General features: G+C 47.9%; 1 protein-coding gene across 1 annotated transcript in view; it reads left to right on the top strand.

Annotated features, from left to right (window-relative positions):
• The first annotated feature begins 540 nt into the window (after window positions 1–540).
• The window catches only part of LOC137334885 (aldo-keto reductase family 1 member B1-like), a 35,135-nt gene continuing 23,591 nt past the window's right edge, over window positions 541–12,084 (top strand). Inside the window, exons 1-6 of the mRNA XM_067999942.1 lie at window positions 541–727; window positions 3,779–3,946; window positions 4,249–4,365; window positions 6,318–6,395; window positions 6,715–6,837; window positions 6,994–7,100. Coding sequence (XP_067856043.1) covers window positions 668–727; window positions 3,779–3,946; window positions 4,249–4,365; window positions 6,318–6,395; window positions 6,715–6,837; window positions 6,994–7,100 — 653 coding nt within the window. The 5' untranslated portion in view covers window positions 541–667. The remainder of the gene's footprint in view (window positions 728–3,778; window positions 3,947–4,248; window positions 4,366–6,317; window positions 6,396–6,714; window positions 6,838–6,993; window positions 7,101–12,084) is intronic.

Here is a 12,084-nt window from a genome sequence, read left to right as displayed (position 1 = left end):
GTTTCAAAGTGTGACTGAGCTTAGTGGGGTTGTGGCAGGGCATTGGCGTGTCACATCTTTCCATTTTCTCCCCATCGTTTGAAGCACTGATATTTTCCTGGGGTACAATTCTGGGCACTGGCAACCCTGTGGTACCTCACCCAAGAGCCTAGACAGAGAGACCCTAAACCTCTGTGGGGTTCTCCTGATCTCACCTTGGCAGGAATCACGGGAGAAACAGCCGAGTTTCCCCAGAGAAAACGCCACTGCTCTTCTTCGATTAGCGCCACGGGATATATCACATCCGCCTGCGAGGGCAGACGGGGCCTCGGTTCAACGTCCCGTCGGTGAGACGGCACCTCCGACAGTGCAGCACTCCCTCAATACTGCACCGGAGTGTCAGCCTGGATTACGGGCTCAAGTCTCTGGGGTGGGGCCTGAACCCCACGCCCTCTGACTCGGGGGGATGGGAGTGCTGGGCTAGGGCTGGCACAGGGTGACCACAAGGTGACACAAAGACAACAAGCAGCAGCACCCACCCAGTGAAGGGCAGAGGGGGCGGGGGACTGAGGGTTTGATTGACTGCCCGCGGGGCCAATCAGAGGAGGAGGAGGAGGCTGGTCGGGGCCAGCGAGGGGTTCGAGCTGCGCGTCCCGCGCTCATCGAGAACATTCCGTCGGCCGGAGTGATGTCGGTGGTTCTCAACACCGGGGCACACATGCCCAACCTCGGGCTGGGCACATGGAAAGTGAGTGTGGTCGACATCGATCGGTAGTCTCCCTGCGGCTGTGAGTGCCGGCGAGCTGGGCGGGCGGGCGAGCGAGCGAACCGTCGCCCCGCCGAGTCCGATTGCAATGATGCTCGTTACCGGGGAGCCTGGTGCCCGCCAACCGGCAACCGCCGCCTCCTTCACTGGGTCCGGGACTGTGTCCGATCCCGGTGTGAAGCCGGAGTGGGAGCGGAGTGCGGGACCGCCCGTGTGTATCGCGGGGTGAGCGTGCACCCCGGGGGTAGGGCGTGTACCCCCGGGGGGGGGGGGGGTTGTGCGGGGTGAGCGTGTACCCCCGGGGGGGGTGCGGGGTGAGCGTGTACCCCCGGGGGGGGGGGGTTGTGCGGGGTGAGCGTGTACCCCCGGGGGGGGTGCGGGGTGAGCGTGTACCCCCGGGGGGGGTGCGGGGTGAGCGTGTACCCCCGGGGGGGGGGTTGTGCGGGGTGAGCGTGTACCCCCGGGGGGTGCGGGGTGAGCGTGTACCCTGGGGGGGGGGTTGTGCGGGGTGAGCGTGTACCCTGGGGGGGGGGTTGTGCGGGGTGAGCGTGTACCCCCGGGGGGGGGTGCGGGGTGAGCGTGTACCCCCGGGGGGGGTGCGGGGTGAGCGTGTACCCTGGGGGGGGGTTGTGCGGGGTGAGCGTGTACCCCCGGGGGGGGTGCGGGGTGAGCGTGTACCCCCGGGGGGGGTGCGGGGTGAGCGTGTACCCCCGGGGGGGGGTGCGGGGTGAGCGTGTACCCTGGGGGGGGGTTGTGCGGGGTGAGCGTGTACCCCTGGGGGGGGTGCGGGGTGAGCGTGTACCCACGGGGGGGGGTGCGGGGTGAGCGTGTACCCTGGGGGGGGGTTGTGCGGGGTGAGCGTGTACCCCTGGGGGGGGTGCGGGGTGAGCGTGTACCCCCGGGGGGGTTGTGCGGGGTGAGCGTGTACCCCCGGGGGGGGGTGCGGGGTGAGCGTGTACCCTGGGGGGGGGGTTGTGCGGGGTGAGCGTGTACCCCCGGGGGGGGTGCGGGGTGAGCGTGTACCCACGGGGGGGTTGTGCGGGGTGAGCGTGTACCCCCGGGGGGTGCGGGGTGAGCGTGTACCCCCGGGGGGTGCGGGGTGAGCGTGTACCCCCGGGGGGGTGCGGGGTGAGCGTGTACCCCCGGGGGGGTGCGGGGTGAGCGTGTACCCCCGGGGGGGGTGCGGGGTGAGCGTGTACCCCCGGGGGGGGTGCGGGGTGAGCGTGTACCCCCGGGGGGGGTGCGGGGTGAGCGTGTACCCCCGGGGGGGTGCGGGGTGAGCGTGTACCCCCGGGGGGGTGCGGGGTGAGCGTGTACCCCCGGGGGGGTGCGGGGTGAGCGTGTACCCCCGGGGGGGTGCGGGGTGAGCGTGTACCCCCGGGGGGGTGCGGGGTGAGCGTGTACCCCCGGGGGGGTGCGGGGTGAGCGTGTACCCCCGGGGGGGTGCGGGGTGAGCGTGTACCCCCGGGGGGGGTGCGGGGTGAGCGTGTACCCCCGGGGGGTGCGGGGTGAGCGTGTACCCCCGGGGGGGTGCGGGGTGAGCGTGTACCCCCGGGGGGGTGCGGGGTGAGCGTGTACCCCCGGGGGGGTGCGGGGTGAGCGTGTACCCCCGGGGGGGTGCGGGGTGAGCGTGTACCCCCGGGGGGGTGCGGGGTGAGCGTGTACCCCCGGGGGGGTGCGGGGTGAGCGTGTACCCCCGGGGGGGTGCGGGGTGAGCGTGTACCCCAGGGGACACGTGCAGGTGGGTGCTGGCTGATTCTCGCATAGACGTGTGGGTGGAGTGGGGACATTTCCCAACTGGGAAGGGACTACCTGCAAATGAAAAAAGTGAGGAAATATGGAAGGAGAATGCAGAAATACTGGCATCTAAATATCCACGTGTGTGTATAATATATTTTTGTTTAAAACTTCAATGGTCAAATCCCTATTTGCAGTCATTTGAAGGTGATGTATTTGGATATGTTTTCCATTTTTAGAGTGCTTTTAGCGTGAAGTGCTTTCTGTGGGTTAGAACAGGTGATGGGCATTTGTGGAAGAATTAGGAGAAATGAAAAGGCTGGCAAGGAATTTTCACGGTGATGGTTAGGGCTGGGATGGCTGAATGATGGAGTCGAGAGTGAGGTAGTGGATGCACAGAGGATAGGAAGGCATGGGAGGGGGTGTAAGGCTGGAGGAGATTGTAGAAGTAGGGTGATGCAATGCTGAGGAAGGATATGTAGAAGAGAATATTAAGTTTAATGTGTGGGGGACAAGAAGTCAATGATGGGTTGGTGGGTGAGTGGGACTGATGAGATGTGAGCAGTGGCAATTTGAATAGTATATGGAGGGTGACGGCTGGCAAGAAAAGTGAGTTGAGGTGCTAAAGATGTGACTGGATTTTACTGACCAATGGGAGTAAGTTAGTTGCGATATTAAGTAAGTGGTCTTGATCATGGATGGGATGTAGGATTTGAAGCTTTGCTCTCGGTTGAACAGGATTCTAATGTTTTGCATAGCTTGGCTCATCCTAAACTGGCAGCCTGAGGGGGTGTAAAAGAGGAGCTGAGTTTTTGATGGTAGGGACTGAAAACTGACTTCAGTTATTCTGATGTTCAGTTGGAAGAAACTTTGACTTGTCCACTACTAAATGTCAGATAGACTTGCAGCCCAGAAGCAGATGTGCGAAGTGGGGGAGAGCTGGATGTGATCAGTAAATGAAAGGAATCTGACCTACAGAAGATGTTACCAAGGGACAGCATATTAGGGAAGGGGCCAAGGATAAATCTTTGGGGAACTCCAAATGCAGTCTGTATAGTGAAGGCTGGATTATCCAGCCACTGATTTTCATGCTATCTGTACCAGCTGCCTGATCCCAGAAATTCTGCATTGCTGCCAAACTCAGATCCCCTCCTAGTGCTGCCAAACCTCATTCCCACTACTTTTGAGACCCTGAAAGGTTAGGATTGGTTTCAATCATTCACATAAAAGTGTTCCACACTAACTTTGCCTTTGCATTTGATTTTTTTTGATGAACACTTTTTTGTTTGTTCACAGTCCAAATCAGGTGAGGTGATTGAAGCAGTGAAGAAGGCCATTGACACTGGGTATCGTCACATTGATGGCGCATACGTTTACGAGAATGAGAAGGAAGTGGGTGATGCCATACAGCAGAAGATTACAGAAGGGGTTGTAAAGCGTGAAGACCTCTTCATTGTCAGTAAGGTAAAGTGGAGAGTTTTGAATATCTGGGTTTCTTCCTAAAATAGGGTAATTTGAAGTGCTACATGCAAGAGAGTGCACTTATTTTGAGATAGGAAGAAAAATAATGTGCTTGGCCCTTTTAACTGTCTGCAAAGTATTGTTGCAGAGAAATTCTTGGTCAGAACATTCCACAATCTGAAGAGAAAAATGTGTTGTCTGGGAGAGAGAATACCATCTGTAAGGGGAAGGTTAAAGTGCAATTTTATTTGTTTAAATGCATTGATATTTAAACCATGCTAATAACTTCTTCATTTTCCTATTAGCTGTGGTGCACCTTTCATGCAAAAGACTTGGTGAAGAAGGCCTGTTCTAACACCCTGTCTGACCTGAAACTAGATTATGTAGACCTATACCTTATTCACTGGCCCATGGGATTCAAGGTAATGTGTACATCTAGAAATTCTTGTACATCTTTCTCTAATTAGACTTGTAATGGTTCTTCTTAAGTTAATTTTCTAGCCATTTGTTCAGTGGGTTGTTTTATAACATCGGGGTTGATTTTTGAAGTGGAGGGTACATTGGGCAGGGCAATTGCAATCCCTGTTCATTGCCACTAACGAGGGGCCCGACCCCCGTGGAAGTGGCTAGCTGCCAGCACTGATTAGGCAACTTGTGTTCTGGAGGGGGATGGGGCAGGAAATCTGGTAGCCCTCCATAAAGTTGAGCCGTCCAAAGTCGATTTTTAAAGGGGAGGGCCTAGCTGACTAGGGGTGGAAGAGAGACTAAAGGACATTTGAGTTTTTTTCAACAAACAAATTGAATTTTGAAAGCCTCTAGTTATTACCTGTTGTTGGGGGTAGAGAGATGCAGCAGAAATGTGGAAATAAGACCATGAGAGGGAGGGAGGGAGGGGGAGAAAGAGAGAGAAGCAGTTGGTGAAGAGTGAGGGGGAGGTAGAGGCACAGATGGTGAAGAAGGAAAGATGAGAAATGTAGAGAAGGACTTGCTATGGGATTTGAACTCATGACCTTTAGGTTGCTAATCTAATACCATAACCATTAGACTACAGTACCCTTGAGGTCTGATTTTCTGTATCTAGTGGCTATCTAGATAAATCATGGTGTGCACATTCTGCCTTCAGCTGCATTGGATTTATTTAAGGCCTATTTATTTAATTGATTATTTTGTCGATGCCACTTGAAGCTTGATTATATTTGTCCAGGGCATATTTATTTGATTAATTTGCGGGTGGTTCCTGTTCACATAGTGGACTTCATGGGCGCCCGATTTATATCATTTGGTTTGATACCCAATGCAACTTTTGAGAGGTGGAATTATTTATTTTCCATCTGACGTGCCACAGACCCATGTGGAACCGTTCACCTGAGGAAGGAGGAAGCCTCCGAAAGCTTGTGGAATTTAAAATAAATTTGTCGGACTATAACTTGGTGTTGTAAAATTGTTTACAATTGTCAACCCCAGTCCATCTCCACATCATTACTAAATCATGACAGCAGGAAATGAATGTGACAAACAAGAATTCTCTGAATTTAACATGTTATAACTAATCTTTATTGGGGAGGAATAACAGCTAGGTGTGAATTTGAATCATATTTGAGGGTGTCTCTAATCATGGGCTGTCTATCTGAGAAGTTCATAGTGATTGTGAATGTAAAGAAATGTTATCACTTGCCTGAAATAATGGAATAAAGAATTCAATCTCTGTTTTGTTTGAAATCAAATCCTCACAGCATGAGGGGACATGAACTCATGCTCATGCACAGATTGCATGCTGGCAAATTCTGGAAACTACATGCTCAGCATGCACAGATGTGATTTGAAAGGTCTGGACAACTGAGGTAAAAATACCCAGTGGAAGCCCAGACCTTTGAGCCAGGCTAAGGTCTTCAAGTTAAAAACTTTTACACAAAGGGCAATTCAGTGGGTAAATTTAATTGTTAATGTGAAATATGCAATTTTTATTTTTTTAAATTTTATTTTGGGCATTAGAAATCTCAGTTGCTGAGAAAAAGTATGGTTGGGTGAATTTTATTTTCAAAAGCCATTTTGAGTGATGTGATTGGGTCATCAACAATCTGTGACAGACAACTGTTTACATGTGATTTTCCCATTATAAATGCTGATTTGAGAAATCTTGCATGAAGTGAGATTTTTGGATAGGAAGTGCGTGTCATATGCAATATAAATGAATACAAAAACAAAACTTACCAATAATTACCCATTAAAACATTCATCAATTTTGCTGTATACTGACCTCTTCTTTCTCAGCAACCTCAGCCATGTCTTTTGGTCCTTTTCTAGAGCCCCTATTCTTCTGTAGGCTTCAGGACCATACTTTTTTAAAAATGATTTTTTTTAAATCTCTTTCAAGGCTGGTTGTGAGAATTTTCCTGTTGACAAGAATGGTATGGTAATACCAAGTGACACAGATTTTGTCGACACCTGGGAGGTAAGTGTTTGAGTTAGACTTAATTTCCATCTAAAATGAGAACTCAAACTTCCATATTCATCACATGCTTATCATTTCTAAATTCATTTTATAAGTGAGGGGAAAAGTCTAGATGTACTTCTTTGTTTTGAAGCTCTCTTTGAAATGTCTTTAACGCTTTGTTAAAAGTATCATCCTCTCTGCTAGGGTGCTCCAGTGACTTCGATTACATGCAATGTCACTGTGCATCCTGGATAGCTCTTGTGTTAATCTGGCACTAATTGTCTAGTTTCATTGAATGGAATTATGCAATAGTAGCAGCATAATTTTTCCTTCACAGGCTATGGAAGAATTGGTTGACAATGGAATGGTTAAGGCTATAGGCGTGTCCAACTTTAATTGCGAACAGATTGAGCGGATTCTAAATAAACCACACCTGAAGTATACACCTGCAGTCAACCAGGTAACGTCTAGGTCTGTTTTTAATCATGGGATTCTAGATTTTTACTATTTTTGGGATGACATTCAGTGACTCACTTTTTCTTTCTGTGAAACTATATCAGTGGCCTTATTGAAGTTTAGGATATTGATTTTTATGTTGTTCTGCTTGCTTTAATAGATTGAATGCCACCCTTACCTGACACAAGAAGATCTGATCTGCTACTGCCATTCAAAAAAGATTGCTGTGACTGCCTACAGCCCACTGGGATCTCCAGACAGACCATGGTATCTGACATAATTAACATATATAATTAATTTCCTCCTATTCTAGTGCAAGAAAAACTGCTAGTCTATTTGAAGACCCTGGATAATTTTTTTAAAAACTTTCATCAGTGAGCACTTTTTCCATTATAAATTCCTTTGCCTGCAGTTGTAATGGAAATTTCCTATGAAATCTGTCACACTGTAATTACGTCCTTTCTCTCCCGATGGAGGCACTGCAGTGCAGAGCTTTGTATGCCAAGAACACATCAGAAAGCTTTTCTCTACTCTTACTCTTAATTTCTCTTTACTCTTTGCACGTGCTCTCATGAACAAAATCACAGACAGTGCTCTGTCTTGGAATATGTGTTCACTGCGCACAAACCACTGGACTGGGAGAGTTGAAGATGAAAATTTGCCTTATAGCCTTATAGTCTTCAAAATATATTGGGTTGTAATTACTGTTTGTGTTGAGTACTCTTCATTTATATGTTTATTCATTGGTTAGAGCCTGAGCTACAGTCTGAGTCTACATTTTACCATCTTGAAAAATTGAGATGATGTGACAGTACATGATTTATTCCAGTAAACCAGAGTACAGTGGCATGGGTGCTCTGTTAGACTCCTGGGTCTCTCTACGTTAACCTAGATATTACTGCACACCATCCTATGGCATTGAGGCTAGATTTGGGTATAGCCAGTTGTATTGCTCAAGTTCAAAATTACATAGTTCTGGGGAGCACTCTCTCAGTACAGCAAGTTTTATTGAGATATCTAGTTTTTCCTCTTGTGATTTATGGTGAGGGAATGGAAAGGGGAACACAGAAATCCTTTGACATGGAGAACTATTCAGTATCCTAATTTGATGTGAAGGATTCTGTGGTACCCTAAATATGTGAAGCTGCGTTGGGTATTGGAGTACTCAGCAGCCTGGGGGTGGATTAGGTCCATGTGGCTATCCTGCTAAAGTTTCCATTTAACTCATCTGTTTCTTTGGCTTGATAGTTCAGGAAGTTGGACTGAATATGGTTAGTTTGGACTTGGCCAGCAAACAAACATTTGTGCTCACTCAGTTACTAGATCAACAAGAGGCAATAATCCGGGACAAAATAAATTGGCACTTGGAAAACTATGGGCTAATAAATGAAAGTCAGCACGGATTTGTTAACGGAAAATTGTGTTTGACTAACTTGACTGAGTTCTTTGAAGTAACGGAGAGAGTTGAGGAGGGTAGTGCGGTTGATCATAGAATCATAGAAAATTTACAGCACAGAAGGAGGCCATTCGGCCCATCATGTCCGTGCTGGCTGAAAATGAGCCACCCAGCCTAATTACACTTTCCAGCGCTTGTGTTGTAGGTTACGGCACTTCAGGTGCACATTCAGGTACTTTTTAAATGAGTTGAGGATTTCTGCCTCTACCGCCCTTTCAGGCAGTGAGTTCCAGACCCCCACCTGGGGTTAAAAACTTTTTCCTCAGCTCTCCTCTAATCCTTCTACCAATCACTTTATAGCTATGCCCCCTGGTTATTGACCTCTCTGCTAAGGGAAATAGGTCCTCCCTATCCACTGTATCTAGGCCCTTCATAATTTTATACAACTCCATTAAATCACCCCTCAGGCTCCTCTGTTCCAAGGAAAACAACCCCAGCCTATCTAATCTTCCCTCATAGCTAAAATTCTCAAGACCTGGCAACATCCTCGTAAATCTCCTCTGTACCCTCTCAAGTACAATCACATCTTTCCTGTAATGTGGTGACCAGAACTGCATGCAGTACTCAAGCTGTGGCCTAACCAGTCTTTTATACAGTTCCAGCATAACCTCCCTGCTCTTACATTCTGTGCTTCGGCTAATAAAGGAAAGTATTCCATTTGCCTTCTTAACCACTTCATCTACTTGTCCTGCTACCTTCAGGGATCTGTGGACATACATGCCAAGGTCCCTCACATCCTCTACACCTCTCAGTATCCTCCCATTTATTGTGTATTCCCATGCCTGTTTGCCCTCCCCAAATGCATTACCTTACATTTCTCTGGATTGAATTCCATTTGCCACTTTTCTGCCCACATGACCAGACCAGATTTTGTGTATATATACTTTCAAAAGGCATTTGATAAGGTACCACATAATAGACTTGTTAGCAAAATTAAAGCCCATGGGATTAATGGGACAGTGGCAGCATGGATACAAAATTGGCTCGGGGACAGAAAGCAGAGTGTAGTGATGAACGGATGTTTTTCAGACTGGAGGGAAATATACAGTGGTGTTCCCCAGGGGTCAGCATTAGGATCACTGCTCTTTTTCATACATATTAACGACCTGGATTTGGGTATAGAGGGTATAATTTCAAAGTTTGCAGATGACATGAAACTCGGAAATGTAGTAAACAATGTGGAGGATAGTAACAGACTTCAGGAGGACATAGACAGACAGGTGAAATGGGCAGACACATCGCAGATGAAATTTAACACATGGAAGTGTGAAGTGATACATTTTGGTAGGAAGAATGAGGAGAGGCAATATAAACTAAATGGTACAATTTTAAAGGGGGTGCAGGAACAGAGACCTGGGGATTCACAACACAAATCTTTGTGGGTGGCAGGACAGGTTGAGAAGGCTGTTTTTAAAAAAGTATATGGGATCCTGGGCTTTATTAATAGAAGTGTAGAGTACAAAAGCAGGGAAGTTATGACAAAACTTTATAAAACATTGGTTAGGCCTCACCTGGAGTATTGTTCAACTCTGGGCACTACATTTTACTAAGGGTATCAAGGCTTTGGAGAGGGGGCAGAAGAGATTTACTAGAATGATGCCGGGGATGAAGGATTTCAGTTACCTGGAGAGACTGGAGAATTTGGGGTTGTTTTCCTTAGAACAGAGAAGGTTAAGAGTAGATTTGATAGAGGTGTTAAAGATCATGAAGGGTTTTGGCAGAGTAAATAAGGAGAAACAGTTTCCAGTAGCAGAAGGGTCAGTAACCAGAGGACACAGATTTAAAGTGATTGGCAAAAGAGCCAGAGGCGACATGAGGAAACTTTTTTTTATACAGCGAGTTGTAATGATCTAGAATGCACTGCCTGAATAGGTGGTGGAAGCAGATTCAGTATTAACTTTCAAAAGGGAATTGGATAAATACTTGAAGGGAAAAAATTTATAGGGCTATGGGGAAAGAGCAGAGGAATAGGACTAATTAGATTGCTCTTCCAAAGAGCTGGCATAGGCATGATGGGATGAATAGCCTCCTCTTATGTTGTACCTTTTTTGATACTATGAACAAGGTTAAAGTCTAGAGCTTTCCAGGCATGTTTAGTTCACAGAATCATAGAAAGTTACGGCACAGAAGGAGGCCATCCGGCCCATCGTGTCTGTGCCGGCCAAAAAGAGCTATCCAAGCAAAAGTAAACGTTGGTCCCTTAGAGGCTGAGAGAGGAGAAATTATAATGGGGAATTAGGAAACGGCAGATGTGTTAAGCAAATATTTTGTATCTGTCTTCACAGTAGAATACACAAAAAGCATACCAAAAATAATGGGGAAACAATGGGTAAATGAGAGTGAGGGACTTAAAATAATTAATATCACTGGAGGAAAAGATACTGGACAAACGAACGGGACTAAAAGCCGACAAATCCCCTGGACCTGATGGCCTACATCTTGGGGTTCTAAAAGAAGTGGCTACAGAGATGGTGGATGCATTGGTTATGATCTTCCAAAATTCTCTAGATTCTGGAATGGTCCCAGTGGAAGGGAGCAAATGTTACCCTGTTATTCAAGAAAGGAGGGAGAGGGAACTACCGGCCAGTTAGCCTGACATCGGTCGTCAGGAAGATGCTGGTATTCATTGTTAAGGAAGTGGTAATAGGGCACTTAGAAAATCATAATATGATTAGGCAGAGTCAACATGATTTTATGAAAGGGAAATCGTGTTTGATCAATTTATTAGAGTTTTTTGAGGATGTAATTAGCAGGGTAGATAAAGGTGAACCAGAGGATGTTCGCTGATGATTGCACAGTGTTCGGTTCCATTTGCAACCCCTCAGATAATGAAGCAGTCCGAGCCCGCATGCAGCAAGACCTGGACAACATCCAGGCTTGGGCTCATAAGTGGCAAGTAACATTCGTGCCAGACAAGTGCCAGGCAATGACCATCTCCAACAAGAGAGAGTCTAACCACCTCCCCTTGACATTCAACGGCATTACCATCACCGAATCCCCCACCATCAACATCCTGGGGGTCACCATTGACCAGAAACTTAACTGGACCAGACATATAAATACTGTGGCTACAAGAGCAGGTCAGAGGCTGGGTATTCTGTGGCGAGTGACTCACCTCCTGACTCCCCAAAGCCTTTCCACCGTCTACAAGGTACAAGTCAGGAATGTGATGGAATACTCTCCTCTTGCCTAGATGAGAGCAGTTCCAACAACACTCAAGAAGCTCAACACCATCCAAGATAAAGCAGCCCGCTTGATTGGCACCCCATCCACCACCCTAAACATTCACTCCCTTCACCACCGGCGCACAGTGGCTGCAGTGTGTACCATCCACAGGATGCACTGCAGCAACTCGCCAAGGCCTCTTCGACAGCACCTCCCAAACCCGTGACCTCTACCAACTAGAAGGACAAGAGCAGCAGGTACATGGGAACAACATCACCTGCATGTTCCCCTCCAAGTCACACACCATCCCGACTTGGAAATATATCGCCGTTCCTTTATCGCTGCTGGGTCAAAATCCTGGAACTCCCTTCCTAACAGCACTGTGGGAGAATCTTCACCTCATGGACTGCAGCGGTTCAAGAAGGCGGCTCACCGCCACCTTCTCGAGGGCAATTAGGGATGGGCAATAAATGCTGGCCTCGCCAGCGACGCCCACATCCCATGAACCAATAAAAAAAAATGCAGTGTATTTGGATTTTCAAAAGGCATTTGTTAAGCTGCCACATAAAAGCTTGTTTTACAAGGTAAGGGCTCATGGGGTCGGGAGTAATATATGAGCATGGATCGAGG

The sequence above is a fragment of the Heptranchias perlo genome, chromosome 18 (genome assembly GCF_035084215.1).
Source record: "Heptranchias perlo isolate sHepPer1 chromosome 18, sHepPer1.hap1, whole genome shotgun sequence".
NCBI lineage: Eukaryota > Metazoa > Chordata > Chondrichthyes > Hexanchiformes > Hexanchidae > Heptranchias > Heptranchias perlo.
The sequence above is the reverse complement of the archived record's forward strand: the minus strand, read 5'-3'. Positions and strand labels throughout refer to the sequence as shown.